This window comes from Pseudoliparis swirei, chromosome 6 (genome assembly GCF_029220125.1).
Source record: "Pseudoliparis swirei isolate HS2019 ecotype Mariana Trench chromosome 6, NWPU_hadal_v1, whole genome shotgun sequence".
Lineage (NCBI taxonomy): Eukaryota > Metazoa > Chordata > Actinopteri > Perciformes > Liparidae > Pseudoliparis > Pseudoliparis swirei.
The window spans coordinates 27,797,447-27,819,002 of NC_079393.1; the positions used below are offsets into that span (position 1 = coordinate 27,797,447).

At 44.1% G+C, this 21,556-nt stretch overlaps 1 protein-coding gene across 1 annotated transcript in view; it reads right to left on the reverse strand.

Moving 5' to 3' along the window:
* Positions 1–1,763: 1,763 nt before the first annotated feature.
* Positions 1,764–21,556, reverse strand: part of chka (choline kinase alpha) — a 28,251-nt gene continuing 8,458 nt past the window's right edge. Inside the window, exons 4-12 of the mRNA XM_056415946.1 lie at positions 19,242–19,355; positions 17,978–18,111; positions 15,613–15,717; positions 15,441–15,499; positions 15,258–15,345; positions 11,935–12,043; positions 11,744–11,850; positions 6,766–6,847; positions 1,764–5,848 (exon numbers count right to left, since the gene is read on the reverse strand). Of these exons, the coding sequence (XP_056271921.1) occupies positions 5,789–5,848; positions 6,766–6,847; positions 11,744–11,850; positions 11,935–12,043; positions 15,258–15,345; positions 15,441–15,499; positions 15,613–15,717; positions 17,978–18,111; positions 19,242–19,355 (858 nt within the window). The 3' untranslated portion in view covers positions 1,764–5,788. The remainder of the gene's footprint in view (positions 5,849–6,765; positions 6,848–11,743; positions 11,851–11,934; positions 12,044–15,257; positions 15,346–15,440; positions 15,500–15,612; positions 15,718–17,977; positions 18,112–19,241; positions 19,356–21,556) is intronic.

A 21,556-nucleotide genomic window follows, 5' to 3' on the forward strand; every position in this document is an offset into this window, starting at 1 on the left:
TTTCACTGTATTAGCTATAGGCTTCTGTTTCACTTTTTATTTATTTATAGGAATTTTTATTTAGTTTAAAACAAACAAGGGCAATTTAGGTAAAACACAAACAAAATTAATTCACTTAATAATAATTTTTAATATATGATTAATAAATTTTCTGGAGGGGGTAAAATGTGTTAAAAAATAAAGGTAACCGGAAATATGTTAGTAAACTTATTTGTTTGTCAACCAACACTCCACTTAACAATCTAAGGCCTCTTCTAGTCCAGCAGCCTCTGTACCAAGACTAAACCAGGCTGACTTCGTGAGTTTCTGATGAGACTGGGGGGGCGGGGAGGACAGCAGGGGACAGAATACAACCCGCCCCGGACTGAAAGACAGGCGAGCAAGTGACTTAATCGAACCTCACTTTTTGCTCCAGTCCCGTGCGCACGAGACGGAGCTCGCGAGCTCGGTCCCGGAGATCGATAAGTGCGCTTAATCTGCGAGAAAAGATGACATGATACTGTGTGGATACGATCAACAACAAAACGTTTGCTGCTGAAGATGAACAAAGACGTGGGGAAGAGAACACCTTAATACGCATAGGACCCAATGCAAGTAATGACATGCGATCTACCACGACGACTACGCGCGACCGACTCTAAGCCTGGTAAAAGTCGGTTGACCTGGTAATTGGAGAAATAAGAGGAAACACAATTTTCAATGAGGAACACCCAGAAGGAGGATCATTGCCGGTGAGTAGAGATGAAACAGATTTGACAAGTTCAGATTAAGTGCAAAGGCGAGACATTTAACAGTATTGAGCTCATTTGGCAATCATGCAACAGACGGTTTAACTCATAATTGGACGGACTACAGCTATTTTTCTAGTTTAAATACTATGAAAAGAATAGGGTACGTTAAGGGATACCATGTGGACACAGGCTAGCAATTTAGTGAGGATAGGCCAAGTGATATGGAAGTTATGTGTCTTTAAATATTAGGCCACACCCCTTAGAAGTTCATTGGTCCATATATTCTAAACAAGCAATCAACAAGATTTTGATAACATGTGATGACATTGAACCAATAATGGCCCTCAAAGTTTTGTTAGAATCGGACTCAACGTTGAGGAGAGAATGGAAAAGATGTGGGGTTTTTTATAAAAATTCAAAATGGCGCATTTTATGGCCATCATTGACTTTTTTGTAGAGCAGGTCCAAGTGGACATGTGACATATTTCAGGTCAATCAGTCATTGGTAGCAAAAATAGTGAGCTATTTAACGCGATTACGAATCTAGGGGGCGCTATAGAGACATTTTATACCAACAATATTACATTTTTGAACAACTTTTGGGATATGATAAAGCCAACAAAGACAATAAATAAGAGGAAAATAAAAATTCCTTGAAATACAAAGGGTTCCTTTACGACAAAGTCGTCACAAGGAATTTAATTGATCCAGTATCTTCTGCTGCCAATCACTGATTGTATGTGTGAATAGTTTTATCCCATTTGTTTTGTGTATTTACGTGCAAAGCGTGATCATAGCATGCCAACGTTGCCACGCTATTCAGTCCAAAGCACTGAACCAACAGAGCAACAATGGAGCTCTTATAGCGGATATATTCAATAATAACCACCAAGTGATAATAAATATTTAATAATGAAAAGCTGTACTTATTAACCCAAAAAGCAGTTTGCTCCATCACAAGTGTGTTGGACCTGAAAAGTGTCAAAAGTATTCTGGTACTTGTCCAACCAAATGACAAATAAACACTGCTGCGTCATTTGAGTTCTTTATTTTTGTTTGTGCAAAGCATAAATGTACATTTACAGCCAAGTTCACCCAAACACAGTTTATTATAGCACATATGCATTCAGTATAGCTGCATAGATAGCAAAGGTTATTAATTAGCCGCATGTGGGTGCTTTCACAGAAAAGAATGTCGTTGTTTTAACAAAACAAAACTACATTAACACAATGTACATTCATTAAGAATGAAAAAATTTACAAGTTTGTGATTCTTTATATTTGAATAAATTTAATGGAATATTACATACATTTAATTCCAGGTATGAACCGAAGCGAGGGTGTTTGTGGCTGGGGACCGATGTCACATTCGGGAGGGATCAGTTTGATTGGAACCGATCGGATCTAAATGTGTAGTTCTTTTGGTCGAGTGTCCAGGTGTCGTTAACGATCAGGGTGTCATTTCTTTTCTCCAACAAATACAACGAAATCATGGAAAGGAACAAAAAATTAACTCGAGAGAAATAGCATGTGGGGAAGGACAAATACAACTCATTCATAAATGACAACATCAATACTAATGTTGGTACAGAACAGAGCCACTTAATGGTTTAAAAAAATAAAGAAAGAATAGGTGCTAAAATGAAGACGTAGCTAAATTCAGCAGTAACACTTCTGTAATAGTCGTCCAGTAAAATCCACGAGACGTTCTGCTGTAAAACTATAGAGTAAACACATTGAAATATTAAATAAAAATATACACTTGCATGGAAAAATGAAACTAACAGTTCAACAACAGTCACAGTTCAACAACCCCCAAATGTTTCACAGACAAAGTCAATATATTGTACATATGTGTTTTCCGGTCCATCAAAAGTGCCTCAGTGGAGCTGCTGACCCCTCTGGGTGGTTCCGGGGTCAGCCGAGTGGGCTCTAGTCTAGTTTCACGGTCCAGCCCGGCTCCCTCAGCTCCATGAGGTAATGCCCACAGCCGGCTTCACAAGTTATTAGGTGGCTTCCGCACTAAGTCCCGGTGCTCACCGGTACACGGGGAGTCTGGACCCGGCGTAAACACGACGCTACCGCCGGTATTTGAACAGCAACAGACGCGGCTACGCACGCCGGCCTTTCCGTTGTCAGTCAGACATTTTGTGGAAAAACGAGTATCGACTTTAGGATTCCCACGCGGTACGACTCCAAACTACCTAAAGCAAACCTTTTGCCGAATCCCCTCCCCCAAACGGTGATTGTCCAATCATGGCGTAGCGCCTGTAACCTGGCGGAACAGGCCCGTCCCACATGGTGTGCAGGAAGAGGGACACTGCATTAAAAAAATTGAGTTTGGAGAATGATTTATTAAGAGTCTGTTAAAATAAAATAAAGCAGCAATACAAGCCGACTGTGTTGCATTGACCGAACTGTGGACGCTGGCTTTGGATGCGGTCAGAGTTTAGGCTAACGTTAGCCACGGCGTCCTGTTTTTAACAAATGTCACGTGACAACAAAGTCACGGAATTCTTTCAGTTTTTTGCTGTCGCGATGAATAATTTAGATGAAACATTGGCAGGCGAGTATTTTGCAGTGGTAAATTCGTCACCCCCCCCCCCCCCAGTTTAAAGGCATTTAGACCCCCAAAAAAGTCTGGTCATACTGTATATTATTCTTTATCATACTTACAATACGAGGGCCAAGTGGCTCTACACTGAAACACAAGATGAATGCTGCTCCTTTCCTTTTTTTGATCCACGTCTTTCTTTTTCCTGAAACATTTAACCGAAGCTTTGAGTCTCAGTATTTTACCAATATCACGTTTGAAGCGGTAAAGTGCGTATTTAAGAGCCCTTCTTCTTTACAGAGGCTCTTGAATTAAAAAGAATGATCTGGAAACAACTAAAAGTCAGCCGGGGGAGAGCAAACACACGGAACCTGCGCTTCGTTAGCTGGCTAGACAAAGCTAACGCTAAAAATCTAAGCACAACGGCTAGCAACAGCTACTGAAGGGTTAGCCTTAGCGAAAGGTACTTTTGAGTCCGATATTATTCACTGTAATGAAATGTGAAAAATAGGATTCTAGCATGGAGAAGTTTGCTGCGACTAATATTTATTCATAATGAAGTCCAATAGTCACCGCTCCCGTTGTGGTGAGCTAGCTTGCGCTTGCTAATTTAAATCGCTTTAAATGTTTCACTTACATGAGACGTGCCCAGCAAAGATGATAATAAACTCAGAGTAAAGATGTTACGGACTTATTTTAATCTGCCCATCTGTGGGTAATACACGGTGCACGTGAGGGTGCATTCGTAAATCCAATCAAACACAGCGCGCTGTCGTCTGAGGAAATATCGTTTCATTTCCACACGCGTTAGCAAAATGTGTAAGTGAAGGTCCAGTTAGCGCTCCGACTGGCTATTTACGAACGCGCCCTGTGATGACTTGATGGGGTGAGGTAGAATCAAAGGACGTACAAGAAGTGGACGTAGTCATCGTAACGCTTGTGGACCGCTGTCACGAAGCCTCGAGTTTGGCTATTTCGCCGTCGCCATGTTGTTTTCTGACTATATTTGGACTGTGGAGGAGTGACGTAGACATTTGGCGGAACTCGGCTAAAACGGAGGTTGCCGTCCGGGTAGAATTGGACTCGTCTCGCGATGTTTGGGCCACAGTTCTCTCTCATCAGAAACAATCTAGAACTCTAATCCGCAAAGAAGAAAGACGAAGCAGAACCGATGAGGCGAGCCCAGGCACTCCCTTTGTTACAGGTGCAATGAGTACGATTGTTAGCATGCTACAGCGATCCGGCTAGGACTCGGCTCTCATTAGCAGATACAGCAACAGCCAGAGAACGCCAGTGTGTCGGGACCGTCTGGGTCCATGTCCCGGAGCGTGGGCACGACGATGGCAGTAGGCACAACCCCCGGTCATCAGCAAAGAGAACAGGACCACAATAAGGCTGTCGCGCACTTTGCAACATTTTTATCTTCTTCTTTCATGCAGCGATGAAATATAAAAGTAAAAAAGCAGAAATAAGAGTCCGTTAGCTGCGTAGCGACACTCTCCCAGGCTTATAAAGCATGGCTGAATGTCTTTTGGGCTAAATCAGAGGGCAGGTGTTAATACCCAATGCATCGGGATGTACGTGTCCCAGTTATTTTTCATAATACCATAAACCTACCAAACATCAGTCAGTAAAAGTGACAGCTGGTCAGCGTAACCGCTTCAATAGTTGGGAAGCCACCAAGAACCAGACCTAATAGGCGATGTTCGACCGGCCCCCCAGAAAAATGAACCGCAACTATTCACAGATTTGCAAATAACACGACTGTAACTGCGCTGGCCAAAAAAGAAGAAACAAATGTAAAAATACAAATGACAATAGAAAATAAAGGAAAAAAGACAAATCGAACAAGCAGCAAGGGAGTGCCGTCTACAAGTGTAGACGGCACTCCGACCAGTCGATCAAGTTATGGATCCACCAGCCAACCCGCCGGCCCGTCGGTAACAGACGGGGGGGGGGGGGGGGCTACTGGCATGTTGAGGTCTATATACAATATACATAATTAGCAACTGGCTGCTTCTGTGAGCAGCAATCTACCAAGAGAAGATCACATTATGGTAATTTCCAACAGGGAATGACCAGTACACACACATTGATGCAATGTCAACATTTCCAATTTAGCTGTACCCCCCCCACCCTGCTCCAAACGTCACCCTGGTGTTAGTGGCATGGTTCCAACAAGGCAGAAGCAGAGAGCAGCTGTGATGAGGGTTAGTACAAGTCAGTGTTTCTTTGTGTTGTGGTTAAGTTTCTACATGGGGGGGGGGGGGGGGGGCTCTCTGGGAGTCAGTGTAAACTTTGAGCTGCATATGGAGCTTTAGGGGTGGTGGTGGTGGTGGTGGGGGCGTACCTTAAGCGCCTAGCCACGTGATCGAGTTCTGGCCGTTTGGTCAACACGACACCAACGGTAGCCATCGAATCCCCTCGAGACAGGGAGCGCAAGTAAAGCGTGGTGGGCGGAGTCAAATCTTCGTTAACCTGCAAGTCCCCTCGCGGGGCGCCGTTAGACCGCCCACATCTTCTTCTGCTGGAAGTAGGCGTCAAACCTGGCCTGGGCGTACTCCTACAACACAGGAGAGGACACATTAATAGAGATATAAATATATATATATATGGACAGAATGGAACGCCTTGTACTCGGGGTAACCACACATCTTCTTCTTTTCACTAATTAATTTGACTTTCAAAATCACATTTACTGCTGCCATCTACAAAACATTTCTTGCAAACGTTTCACAATAAAAGACGACCCACTAAAGGAATATGGACTTTTTTAATGTGAGCAGTCAGTGCAAAAAACTGGAAAGTGGGAGGAGCATATAAACTGATGAAGATGGCCATGCTATTGTTTAATCTCTTTACATCCACTTCAAAATCTACTCGGCATGTTTCACAATCAAATATTCAAACCTGAATCTTTTCATCAAAAATGTATATTCTCGATGTGTTGACATACAAATGTCCCCAAAGTGTAGCCGTGTCTACCTACAACTAGAATTATAATTCAAGTTGACAACCATTTGAACAATGTGTGTGTGTGCGCATGTGCGTGTACACAGAAAGAGTTTTGACTGCATCTTAAATGTGAATTATCCAGAAAAGCCTATTTTTCAAGAGAGATGGCTCGTACTGAAATATGATTAAGAATTTTTGTAAAACAGGAAGAAAGCAGCCGACTAGAGATTAAGAGCTTTAAAAAATATATATTTAAAGCTGAACTGCAGCTCAACAGCATGCAGTGTGTGAATGAGCGATTATAATATAAAGCCAGTATTGACACTGCATCGACCTCCAGGGCAATACTGATGCCTCGTGTCTTCAACTGCCACACTGCAGCGCTGCCTGCTCCACACACGGACATTTACAGAAACAAGGGGCTGCACCTGAGAAGGTTACAGCTCTCATACACATGGTACTCTTAAAGCGATGTCATTTCCTTTTCATTTAAAAAGCAACAAGGTGATCACACTTTTTACTCACCATGTAACCAAACTTGACGGTGGAGAGCCGGGCCTGGATTATGGACCACAAGCCCCAAAAGAAGTGGGACGCCAGGGAGAACCTGCAGCCGAGACAAACCACAGCGTCACTGGTGTGGAGATCTGTTATTCATCTCCTGTATTCATGTTTGGATTGATAACTGTGTATGTCTGAGTGTAGCAGCTTATGAGACGTCTCAACACAACGCATTCGCTTATATTTACGGCTTTCTTGTAGAATTACACATGATATTCATAGATGAAGTCTGTGTGACTGGACACATTCTACTGCAGGCCTATTCAACTAGCGGCCCGACGGCCGGATACGGCCCGTTTGAGTTTAACTACGGCCCGCAAGACTGCCTGCAAATCAGTATAGCTTGGTAAGAAAAAATAAAACTGACGGACACGCCTCTTTTATACATTGAGACATCTAACCCAGAGCCATTGAGTTTCACTGTTGCCTCAACCAAACCTGTATGGTTACATCTTTATGTTACGCACCCGTGTTGGTTGCCGGTGTTACACCCAGTGGTGTATAGTAACGAAGTAGAAATACTTCGTTACTTTACTCAAGTCTTTTTTTGGGTATCTGTACTTTATTTTACTACTTATATTTCTGTTTACTTTTACTTTTACTTCACTACATTTTGCAATGAAAACTTGTACTTTTACTCCGATACATTTCCCCTGAAACAGTATCGTTACTCGTTACTACGGGAAAAAATAATCATGAGAAACATCGGGGACTGTTGTGGAACACACCACAGCGCACCTGAACGCAGCACATCGGGGACTGTTGTGGAACACACCGCAGCGCACCTGAACGCAGCACGAACACCAGGTTGGGGATCAGTGGTCCTTGCCGCGTGTTTTCTCTTCCCGGTGATGCCCAGGATGCGAGCGAGCGAGCGGCTACAGATACGACTCATTTCATGTGGAGCAGCAATGGAAGCTACTCGAACAACCACGGGGACCAAGATCAACGTCTGTGGCCATATTTGGGCGAACTCTTTTCTTTTGTCGGAGTGAAAGTTTCTTCCTACCGGATGAAGTGCCTCTAATGCCGACCGAAAGCTACGGAGATACTGGCCTTCAACAACTCGCCAACCTCAGGAAACACATTGAGGTAAATTAAGATTAATCCCATGAGCCGCAACATTAATGTTTAGTTTTGATAATCATCATAAACCTGTTAAGATATCTAGCAGTGTTGCCCTCAGGATTGTAGTAAGTTATATCTTTGGCAGGAGAGGGGAGGCAGGTGTCTGATAGTCCAACGCATGTTGTACGTTAGGCTAACGTTCGTTAGCTATCGTCAATTAAATGAGACAATTTGCGTGAGTGGAGTAGACGGATCTCTAGCGAGTTAATGAGCTGAAGAAGTGTTGACAGCTGTGAGAATTTGTTGATTTGAGTAGTCTTAGCTATAATATAATGCTAATCATTACAGCATTATTATCATTATTTGTATTAATATTATAAGAGTGACGGTCCAGTAATGCCGACGATATTGATTTGGGACTGTTGTTGTGTTTAACTACAGAGATACAAGTACATATTCACAAATCAACTCTGGATGCACGGACAGTGCATGAAACTAAATGTATAAACCTCAAATTAAAACAAACTATTTTGTACAAAACTGTTGGTTGGGGTCATGACATGTTAGGAAGTGTTATTAATTCTATAATGTCTATAATACTCTCACTCTATTTCAGGAATGGACTACATCAAGCAGCACATGGAAGAACCCTCCCTGCAGCTAGGTGATGCCAACAGGTCCAGTTCATCTGATGAAGAGGACTTCTTCTTCATCTCAAGCGCATGACAGCAGCAAACAGCTGGATGGAGACGTGGATCACGTTGACTTGCTGAAATGCTTCCCAACTGTGTGCTGCTGTCTGTGAAGCTAGACACACTCTACCTGCATCAGGGCCTGTGAAGCTAGACACACTGTACCTGCATCATCAGGGCCTGTGAAGCTAGACACACTCTACCTGCACCAGGGCCTGTGAAGCTATACACACTCTACCTGCATCAGGGTCTGTGAAGCTAGACACACTGTACCTGCATCATCAGGGCCTGTGAAGCTATACACACTCTACCTCCATCAGGGCCTGTGAAGCTAGACACACTCTACCTGCACCAGGGCCTGTGAAGCTAGACACACTCTACCTCCATCAGGGCCTGTGAAGCTAGACACACTCTACCTGCATCAGGGCCTGTGAAGCTAGACACACTCTACCTGCATCATCAGGACCTGTGAAGCTAGACACACTCTACCTGCATCATCAGGGCCCGTGAAGCTAGACACACTCTACCTGCACCATCATTGTCTGTGAAGCTAGACACACTCTACCTGCATCAGGGCCTGTGAAGCTAGACACACTCTACCTCCATCAGGGCCTGTGAAGCTAGACACACTCTACCTGCATCAGGGCCTGTGAAGCTAGACACACTCTACCTGCACCAGGGCCTGTGAAGCTAGACACACTCTACCTCCATCAGGGCCTGTGAAGCTAGACACACTCTACCTGCATCAGGGCCTGTGAAGCTAGACACACTCTACCTGCACCAGGGCCTGTGAAGCTAGACACACTCTACCTCCATCAGGGCCTGTGAAGCTAGACACACTCTACCTGCATCAGGGCCCGTGAAGCTAGACACACTCTACCTGCACCATCATTGTCTGTGAAGCTAGACACACTCTACCTGCATCATCAGGGCCCGTGAAGCTAGACACACTCTACCTGCACCATCATTGTCTGTGAAGCTAGACACACTCTACCTGCATCAGGGCCTGTGAAGCTAGACACACTCTACCTGCACCATCATTGTCTGTGAAGCTAGACACACTCTACCTGCATCAGGGCCTGTGAAGCTAGACACACTCTACCTGCACCATCATTGTCTGTGAAGCTAGACACACTCTACCTGCACCATCAGGGCCTGTGAAGCTAGACACACTCTACCTGCACCATCAGGGCCTGTGAAGCTAGACACACTCTACCTGCACCATGTGAACGGCTCTTCAGTATCGCAGGACTCGTCTTCAGCCCCAGAAGAGCGACACTGAAATCTGTCCATTTTGAAAATCAACTTCTTTTGAAGATGAACAAGAATTTGTTCAGTTTAAAGTGATGATTCTGGTTGTTACTTTTGGTTCTGCTTTTTTCTGTGTTAATCGTGTTTTTATATTTTAGTAATTTCATAGTATTCATATATTGCTAAGTTCATATTAGCTCATACTGCTTGTTCATGGCGGCCACAGCACCCAAACAAATAAACTTCATAATTCAAAAAATTCTGACCCTTTGTATTTTTTATTAACAGCATTTACTTTTACTTTCAATACTTAAGTACATTTAATATCAGAAAATTACTTTTGATACTTAAGTACAAAAAAAAAAATCAGATACTTTAATACTTTTACTCAAGTAGTATTCTCATAGGTGACTTTTACTTGAGTAATTTTCCAGTCAAGTATCTTTACTTTTACTCAAGTATGACTTGTGGGTACTTTATACACCACTGGTTACACCCCTACTGGTTTTCAAACCTACTGGTTTCCCTGCGCGTGCGTTGTGTTCTCTTAACATCTGCAGCGGGGCTCTGTCTCGCTCACCAGATTCGTCACACATTCACAAACATATTGCTGGAGATCTTCAAGCCACCGTTCATATGCATTTCGGCGATTACGATTGTATAAGTGAGCAGTGCATCACAGCCACGGGTGAAGAAATACATTTTAGAAAAAATAAAAAGATCGCCCGACCTGGTTTCGATCTCTTTCACGCAAAAGGAGTCTGCACTCAAAGACGTGCAGTCTGTGCGCTGCGCCACCAGATATTAGTTTCAGCCCAAGTAATTTATCAATTGATCCATTAAGTCACATTTCTTATGTTTTCATGGGAACAGTTTGGTTGAAGGGATCTGAAACAACTGGTTACCTTGAGCGGATATTTACACTTTGAAACATGTTTATAGTGATGCTTGTTCGCAACACTTTTGCCACACAATACCGACGCATTTCCGTGTGTGACTGTTTACCTGTGGAAATATACATTACCGTTTTTCATTTTTAGCCATTATTTGATCAATATTCTGTGCGGCCCTCACACCCCCCGTGATTTTCTTATTCGGCCCACTTGCTACTGAAGTTGAATAGCCCTGGTCTATATTATGACCATGTCCATATATGATCAATGTCTTCAACATCTATATTATGACCATGTCCATATACGATCAATGTCTTCAATGTCTATTCTGACTATGTCCATATATGATCAATGTCTTCTTTGTCTGTGTTCTTACCATGTCCATATATGATCAATGTCTTCCATGTCTTTGTTCTGACCATGTCCATATATGTTCAATGTCTTCCATATCTATGTTCTGACCATGTCCATATATGATCAATGTCTTCTATGTCTGTGTTCTTACCATGTCCATATATGATCAATGTCTTCCATGTCTGTGTTCTTACCATGTCCATATATGATCAATGTCTTCCATGTCTTTGTTCTGACCATGTCCATATATGTTCAATGTCTTCCATGTATATGTTCTGACCATCTCCATATATGATCAGTCTTCCATGTCTATGTTCTGACCATGTCCATATATGATCAATGTCTTCTATGTCTATGTTCTGACCATCTCCATATATCGAATTATGTCTCGTATGCCTCTGCTCACCATCTCTCCCTGAAATGTAAATAACTGACCTCTAGGTTAAAACCTAAATATAAGCTGGTTAACATCCATAAATGGACATAAAGATGTGTGTGGCGGGTTTAGGGTGTAAAGGTCTTGTAGTTTCTTTAGCGAGTTGATGGAATTCTGCAGTCCAGCAAACTAAGCTTTTCCTCCCGTGATTCATGTCCAATAAATAACTCGACTAAATTGATCTTGGCCTCCAACTTCATCCGTGACCAGTCTGTTCAACGAAAGTCAGCCACCACGTCTGAGCTCACCTGTTGACCTCCACGTGCATCTCCTCCTTCAGCTTCATCTGGTCCTCCTCGCTGAGGTTGTCGAACCCTCGATCGGCGTCGCGCAGGTAGCTCTCGATGAAGTGCAGCTGCGAGGAGACGAGACGAGTGAGCGACGGCACAAAAAAGCGAGAGAACCGAGAACCGGGCGGGGTTCGGCGTGTCGTACACACCTGCTGGGCCTTGGAAGGGTAGGCCTGAGCGTTCACTTTGAAGAAGGGGAACTCCTCACAGCTGTAGTCGTACATCCATTCACAGAAGTGGTTGCCGATGTCGAATCCCCTGTAAAGTCAGAGAGAGAGGCCGGTGACGCCTTCACGCTCATACAAACTGAGATCTGGCTCCGTGTGGCTCGGACATTTGAGTGGAGTGGTATTTATTTTCCCTATGTGACGTGAAGCCCTTTGTTTCATGGCCGATGAGGCAGGAAAGAAGCTCTCTGGCACAAATTGCCAAATAGCACCACAGAGAAAGACACCGTGCAGGTATCCGACCATCGAATTTGCAATCATGGTATACAAAAAGAAACAAACACAGGAATTGTCATCATTAAGAAATAACTTAACTTTCACTATGAGCAACTATTTGAGGAACTTCAGTGAGTGTCTGGGATTTTAGTTCCCACACCGTTATCAGCAAATCCTCCCAGTGCTCTCCGAGGGAGTCTGTGAACCCGACTCCGCCCCCTTCTGTTTCCACATCCAGCGGATATGAGCCAATGAGACAGAAAGGTTTTTTTAAGAACAGTGTGCGTGGTCTTCCTGAACACACGTGATGGCACACGTGCCTACACGCTTGTTATGTGGGGTGTTGGCGTGTTCGCTGGCCCACAGACGAGGAGAATTAAAGAGGCCACGCCGAAGGGAAAGAGAGAGGGGGACGCTCGCCTGAGATCAACAGAGCCAAGGCCGACCAGTTTCACATGAACCGACGACTCAGGAATTCACACGCGAAGCCACTGAACACGTCTGAAGTCTCTCCAAGGTTGATGGAGCCTCAGGTGTGGGCCTCCGGTCCCATTGTTATCATCTAGTGGCGGCTAGATGAGCTTGTTAAGAGATTCTTTGCGCTCGACTGGAGAGGAAATTCCCCATCGCCTCCGATCGGGGCAACAACAGGCCTGGATACGTGCGTCCCTATTGGCCCACATGGAACCTATTGGCTGCATTCCTTTCCTTCTCATCCCTCATCACATTTAGCTTCTTCTCCGGCTCAGTGTTACTTCATCTCTGATAATAATTCAGATTTCTATAGCGCTTTTCTAAGTCCCCAAAGACGCTATCCCTTCATCTCTGGCAAAACAAGAGGATGAGGAAGTGTAACAGAGATTTCAACTAGGGCTGCAACAACGAATCGATAAAATCGATTATTAAAATAGTTGGCAACGAATTTCATTATCGATTCGTTGCGTCGCGCGATTATTACGGCACTCAATAAGTCACGGAGTATAAAAAAGTTGAGTTGATCGCAGAGCGACGCAGGAGAAACCAGAGTGGAGAGAGAGACGGAACGCTGCGTTGTGAGAGCCAATCAGCGCTGAGCTGCTCCTCTGTTGATGAATCTAATTGGCTGCTGCTGCTCACGTGGCGCTGGATGCGGAAGTCCTTCACGTAGTCGGAGACATTCACGGAGCTGAGTGCGCCTCCGGGTGACGTTATGAACCCAGACACCAGGGCGCTACATGTCACGACGTGTGGCATTTCCACAAGAAGTATAACGTAGAAAACATGGTTATTTATTCCGTGGCGGATGGCTGAAAATATTTTTCCGCGGAGAAAGGCAACGGAGATAAGCCACGCCCCCTCACCACACGTATGAGGCGTTTAACCCATAAATAGCCAACTCAGGAGAGTAAACCGCTGTCAGTCTGTTAGTGACGGGTTCATCCACATGACCAATGAACAGGGTTCATCCACATGCTGACCAGTGGATCTCCAGGACCTTTCCATGATTTTAAACCAAATTTCCATGATTAAACATTTAGTGAAAACTCTGTGTATACATGAACAAGTGAGAAGATGTAGAATTAAAAGGCATACAGTATATATTCTGTGTAAATTAACATTTGAATATAACACATTTGCATTACTTTTCCATCATTTTGGGTTTTTCATGACCGTACGGACCCCGTTTTGAATAATGGGTTGAAAATTAGTGGGGTTTTTTTTTAATACGATTAATCGAAAAAATAATCAACAGATTAATCGATTATCAAAATAGTCGTTAGTTGCAGCCCTAATTTCAACAGCATTGCGTGATCAGATAAACGAGAGTATGGATGAATCATGATTGAAGAAATAATGTGGCGTGGCGTGGGAGGCGGAGTTAAAGGAAACGCTGACGTTAAAGGTCGCAGGACAGAGGATGTCGTATGTGGAAAGCAAATTTCTAATTTCTGACGTTGGGCTATACAAAATAAATGTTATTTAATTGGTGCGCTTGCTCCACCTGCTAATCATTGTGAAAGCTGCCGGAAGATCAGAGGTGACGCGCTACCGAGGCGAGACTGTACCGAGGCGACGCGCTACCGAGGCGAGACTGTACCGAGGTGACGCGCTACCGAGCTGACGCGCGACCGAGGTGACACGGTACCGAGGTGACACAGTACCGAGGTATCTTTTTTGTTTTTTTAAGCTATTTCTTGAAGAATAAAAGCAAGCAACGTTCTATATTTACCATCATTTTTGACAAATCCCATGAAAAGGACCAAAACTGGTCTCTTATTCCTTCATGACTGGTCCTAATAGTGATTTCTGGCACTCTCATTTTTAGTAAACATGACTTAAACAGGAGTACATAGTGCATTTGTTGGGGGCTTCTTTAGAGTGCCGATTAATGCACATTTAATACGAATAAAAATGAAAACTGAGCTCTATGGCACAGAGAAAGAAGATATATACAGGACTGTCTCAGAAAATTAGAATATTGTGATGAAGTTCTTTATTTTCTGTAATGCAATTAAAAAAACAAAAATGTCATGCATTCTGGATTCATTACAAATCAACTGAAATATTGCAAGCCTTTTATTCTTTTAATATTGCTGATTATGGCTTAAAGCTTAAGAAAACTCAAATATCCTATCTCTAAATATTAGAATATCATGAAAAAGTATACTAGTAGGGTATTAAACAAATCACTTGAATTGTCTAATTAACTCGAAACACCTGCAAGGGTTTCCTGAGCCTTGACAAACACTCAGCTGTTATAAATCTTTTTTTTACTTGGTCTGAGGAAATATTAAAATTTTATGAGATAGGATTTTAGAGTTTTCTTAAGCTGTAAGCCATAATCAGCAATATTAAAAGAATAAAAGGCTTGCAATATTTCAGTTGATTTGTAATGAATCCAGAATGCATGACATTTTTGTTTTTTTAATTGCATTACAGAAAATAAAGAACTTTATCACAATATTCTAATTTTCTGAGACAGTCCTGTATATACACAGATACAACATGAGTAGAATCAACTCACTGTGTTACAGTAGTCGCTGACTTACCTGTAGTTGTATCTGCTGTACTCAAAGTCAATGAGCATGAGCTGCTGTTTGTCGGAGCTCTGTTGGCCCTTCAGCAACAGGATATTTCCTGAAAGTGACGCACGAAAAAAGTTAGTTTTTTTTAACGAGAGAGAAACGCTAATGTGCAGCAGCTGTGTTGCCATCGGCATCCATAGGCTTCACCTTCTTGACAGTCGTTGTGGCAGAAGACGACAGGAGAGCGCGTGGAATCCAGCAGAGACCTGAACACACAGAAAGGTGATGGCTTTATGGTTCAGGTCAAGAAACGCATGCAAGTCAATGTAACGTTGTCCAAGTGTTGGACACACGCCTCTGTGTTCATGTGCGTTCATACTTGAGCATATCCATCTCCTTCGGCAGGTTGTAGGCCAGCAGGCGGTTGAAGCGACGCAGCTGAGAGTCTCTGATGAAGGTCAGCCTCATGACTTGGTTCAGGTACCTGGCGAGGGCGTTACACACTCAATGCAAATCTAGGGTAATGATAACCTCTTCTACAAAGAACCAATGACTTATACAAATAATATATTGATTACTTGTAAAAGCAACAAAAAAGTAGTCTGATAAAATAATAATATTTTACCAACAGAAATTATTGAAGTGATAACGGCAACCGTAGTAGTGCTAACCGTAGTAGTGCTAACCGTAGTAGTGCTAACCGTAGTAGTGCTAACCGTAGTCGTGCTAACCGTAGTAGTGCTCGTGAGTAACTGTAAGCAACCGTGGTAGTGCTAACCGTAGTAGTGCTAACCGTAGTAGTGCTAACCGTGGTAGTGCTAACCGTCGTAGTGGTGCTAACCGTGTAGTCGTGCTAACCGTAGTAGTGCTAACCGTAGTAGTGCTAATCGTAGTAGTGCTAATCGTAGTAGTGCTAACGGTAGAAGTGCTAACCGTAGTAGTGCTAACCGTACTAGTGCTAACCGTAGTAGTGCTAATCGTAGGAGTGCTAACCGTAGTCGTTTCCTACCGTAGTAGTGCTAACCGTAGTCGTGCTAACCATAGTAGTGCTAACCGTAGTCGTGCTAACCGTACTAGTGCTAACCGTGCTAACAGTGCTAACCGTAGCTAACCATAGTAGTGCTAACCGTGTAAAAGCTAACCATAGTAGTGCTAACCGTAGTCGTGCTAACCGTAGTAGTGCTAACCGTAGTAGTGCTAACCGTAGTAGTGCTAACCGTAGTAGTGCTAACCGTCGTAGTGCTAACCGTAGTAGTGCTAACCGTAGTAGTGCTAACCGTAGTAGTGCTAATCGTAGTAGTGCTAACCGTAGTAGTGCTAACCGTAGTAGTGCTAACCGTAGTAGTGCTAACCGTAGTGCTAACCGTAGTAGTGTTAACCGTAGTAGTGCTAACCGTAGTCGTTTCCTACCGTAGTAGTGCTAACCGTAGTAGTGCTAACCGTAGTAGTGCTAACCGTAGTAGTGCTAACCGTAGTAGTGCTAACCGTAGTAGTGCTAACCGTAGTAGTGCTAACCGTAGTAGTGCTAACCGTAGTAGTGCTAATCGTAGTAGTGCTAACCGTAGTCGTGCTAATCGTAGTAGTGCTAAAGCAGTAGGTATTAGCACCAGGAATAGCAGTAGTTCTATGTGTGTGAGAAACGTGACACGTCCGAAGGTCAATAATACAACTCAGATCTGAGTTTGCGTTATGTCAAGAACTTTTCAAAGCATGTTCCAAACCGGCCTTGTCAGTGACCTTGAAGGAAACATCCAGAGTATTTATGCAGTAGGTTGACTGAAGTGTGAATAAACACAAAAGTGTGTTCTCTAGTTGGCTCAAATCATCATTACCGCTATTATAAAACCAACAAAGAGTGCGTGCATACGTTTACTGATACTCCCCCTGAGGCGGTACGACTCATTTTGGTAAACATGGAGCAGAAAGAAAAAGAAAGGGACCGAAACCAGAGGAAACCAGCATAACGACCTGCTGTTCCCCGTGAGCAACGTTAACTCGGCACAGATGCCGAGCACGCGGTCGCAGCGAACGCTGCTAGCTTACTATCGGCAACCGTTAGCCGGTGGGGGCAGGAAAAAAAACGTGTTTCTTCCTACAAATAAAGAACCAAGCTCACATAACATCCCTTGTCCCCCATTTTAGTCCATCCAAGACATTCCCTGCTACAACCTAGCTTGGTCTTCTATGACCAGTAGCTCATGGCGGCTAACGTTGGTAAACTTTAGGTAGATATTGCCACCGAGTCAGTCCATGTTTCATCATTTACCAATATTTAAGCTAGAATTGGAACTACACTCATGTGTTGAGCATCTGAGATGAACTAGTGAAGAAGATCACCAACAGATTCCCTGACATCCAGATAAACTGATCTTACGTTTCTCATTTCTCACGCTTTTGTTTCGTGTCATGGAAATGTTCTAAATCGTTCACGGGGCAATTACAAATGAGTAATACTTCTAATAGATAATCCGGCAAATGATTAAAATCCCTAAAACTGGACAATGGACTTTAACACCACACACTGACAAATGTTGCGCAATGTTGTGCTAACAAGCGCCAACAAAGGTTTTGCAACCAACAGATAAACGTAGTCATTAAATCAGAAGTATAATTGGATAAGACAACTGTCGATGAGTCATCGCTCGCTACCCTCGGCTACTAGACCTCCAGCTACCGCCGCTGGGACGGGGCGGGACAAGTGGAGCTGGGATAGCCCAGAGCTCGACCAGACGCCAATGACTTACTTGTCCATGGTTCCAAACAGCCACTTGGGTTCCTTGTTGAAGGGCATCCTCATGGCGTGAAACTGGGCCATTTTCTCCGCTACCTCCGATGAGATGCTCGGGACGCTCAACTCCCAGGTGTCCAGTTTACGACTCTGTCGACGGCACACCGTGAATGGATTATTCACACAGTAAGCGTGGTGGCGTCTTTACATACGAGAAGGCTACTGATGCTGAGAAATCACACAGGACATCTTAGTGTTTAGGTTCAAAGTCTCACAAAGTTGTCTGGACATAAGCTTATACGTTTGTGGGTGTGTGTGTGTGATATGCAAGTGTGTGTGTGTGTCTGTCCGTGACTAATCTCGCATTCAGCTGCAGAAAACGGCATAATATTTTGAGTGGCCTGTTATGGCTGCGTGCTCGAGAATCTCTCGTGGCCGCGACGACCCGCACTTTCTCAAAACACCTTTTATTGCCCGTTCATGCCGCCGGTGACGGCCTGCAACACGACAGCACCAGGCGGTGATCTGCACTCTACCGACTACACCTTCCACGTGCCTTTCAGAAACTGTGTAGAATTGTATGCCGGGCCATGACCTAGCAGAACATCCTTCTTCAAACCAGATCACATGGATCTATTGAAGCAATTTATGAGCTCCGCGCGACGTCAAGATGGTTTTCTAGAATTAATTGTGTTGTAATTGAAACAACTGTATTTATTAAAGTTTCTTGCTTCAACCTGCAGTCTAAGAGTTTGAACACGTGATAACTTCATAACTTAACTTGGATTGATGGATCCTGCATGTTACGCTCCACCAGAGGCATTTCTGGTACTGGTATGAAAAACGTTCTATGTTTATGGGGAACATCGTAGATTATATACGAATGGAGCAAACTAACTACGAATGGGTATTAAATACATTACTTATGAAGTAATAGAATACTTTAGCACAAAGGGATACGAGTTGTGATACCAAGAGTAGACTATTTATTATAACTTTCTATAACCCTTATTTTTCAAATTTAACAAAAGAATCATAAAAGAAGAATCTTGAAAAACTAAACATAGGCGATTATACAGGAACATTGCCCAGTAAAGTACTCTTTAATACATTTTGTATTAAACCAGGAACTCTACGATTCAAGAATCTTGGAAGTAAGATTACAAACATGATCAGACATTCATAGTTTTGAGATCTGCTTCTCACGTACAGAACAATAACTCAATATATTATATAACACATTCTAAGAGACGTGCATGAGCAACAGGGTGGTGACTTACCGGCATGTACTGCTCCAGCCGGCCCTGAGGGAAAATGCCGTAGAGTTTAGGTCCCAGCTCCCTCTCGGCCAAGATGGCAAACATCACACTCTCCAACACCAAGGCCTCCGCACCCTGACGACACACAACAGGACAGACACTGAGCAGCGGAAACATTTGACAGATTTAAATGAACAGAATGAGACAAAGAATGAGGAACGAGGCCGAGAGCTTTGTTCTGCCCACCACGGCTGAAACAAGAAAGACGAGCGTGAGGAGCGAGACCCGGACCAGAGCGTGGTTCACGTTAACGTTTAGACTTTCCACGTCTCCGGCGCACATCATGGCGGCCTGGGCCCCCCATTTCATTTCCACTTTAGTTTGGATCCCACTGGAGTCGGAGCTAAAGGTCCTTCTGGTGAACTTGCATGATTGACGAGCATCAAGAATAACGATATAGAAAGAAACTTCTCTCCGATGGAGGTCACATATGGGCGTCAATGTTCCTTTGGGACCGTTTCGTAACCGGTTAAAAGTTCATCACACCATCTTTAATGTTAATGTTTGGAGATTTATGATATTTCCAGCCGATGCCACACATTTTATATGCTTCTTAAATGCCGTCCCATCTCTAAATAGCAACCAGATATCTGCGTTCAGACTTGGCGGTGCCTTCAGGGGACATTCTCCACACGTTTCTTGATTCAACTGAGGTGGGTAGTCTCCCGTTGGCCGATCACGGCTGGCTGTGTGAGACCGACCGGGTTAAAGCTTCACTCGTTCGCGGGAAAAGGTATGCGTTAAAAGAGCCATAGTTAGATTTTATGAAACGATATCGGACCCTTCCAATGAAGATCCGATTGTAATCAGAAAACCTGTGAAACCCGAGATAATATCACAGGACTTTAAAAGATAGAGCAACCGTCACAAGATCTTAGAGAGTACGAATACATACACCCATTTTTAACACATTTAATTTCCTTCTGCACAGAGAAATGATAACTCGGCTTTTGTATTAGCAGCCAGTATTTTTGTATTCGGCCGTTTAATCTCTCACAATCCAGAACTGAAGGGAACGGAGAAGGATGGGAGAAAAGCTGTGGTCGGGGTTAGTCGGGTCTGCCGGAGGAGAACACAAGAGGTGGACTCAAACCCCGGGAGGAGTCGGACCACTCAGGGTAGAAGTTCCTGAAGCCGAGGGGGAAAAAATGGGTCTTTCTCCCGTCGTCTCAGAGACACACAAAAGGTCACACAACAACACAAGTACCATGGAGCCCACCAGGGGGGCTCGAGGTTGGCCGTGAAAGACCTTCTCTCTTTCCAACACAAACAACGAGCCCCAGAGCCAGAAACAATAGAAGTGTGTTTGTGTGCTGGCTTCTCCGGATTCACTCCATTGTGTGGCGAAGACAGAGCGCCCAGGCGTCTCACCAAATGGGCAGCAGTCGTGAGCAGAGGACCGATTGAGACTGTGGGAAACTCAAACGGGCCGGTGGAGCTGGATCTTAACAGCCAGAGCTGAAGAGTCCAGAGGAGTCTCAGCGAAACCAAAAGTAAATGGTGGCTTGTCAGTTCAACTCAAACAGAAACACATCTTTTACGAGAGTTTCCCCAGAAGAGGTTCCAGGTCCCCTCTGCCCCGTTTAGCAAGGAACATTAGTGAGTCAGCATTGGTTGAGAACCGACGGTCAGAACCTTTCACGAGTAGCCAGCTCACAAGCTGAAACATGACATCGTGATCAGACGATCGCCGATTGGTTCTCAGATTGCATTTCGGCCAATGGGTTCCGCCCAACACAGACTTGTTAACCTGCATTCAACCCAAGTCTTCTCCAACCGAAACTCTTCCGATACACCGAGTTCGTCCAACTGCCCACATCTGTTGAGAGATTTGAGTATCGTTGTAACGCGTTGCACATCTTCACCCTCTTCAGTGAATGACCTTGAGATAAACGGCTGTAGAGACGAAGCTTTGGATCTGAGGGCTGGAGTCCTTGGCTACTGGCCAGGGAATGTGTTTCACACCGAGCACCCAGCAGGAAGCCCCCTCAAGCGAAACGAGGCTAGGTGCCAGATTTCTCAAAACAAAACTCGACTGCACTATGGAGACGATCAGTACTGCGCTCCGACTCTAGGGGACGCAGGCGAAGAATGGAACTTCACACGTCTTCTCTGGTTTCAATGGAGTGACCAGAGCACACGGTCCGGTCACTAGTTTCCCGTAGATACCCCTCATGTATTTACTGTCGTCGGCACAGCTGGTTCAGGTACTACGAACCTTTTAAATCAGTGGTCACCAACCTTTTTGAGCCCAAGATCCCTGACCTCCGCCTTCA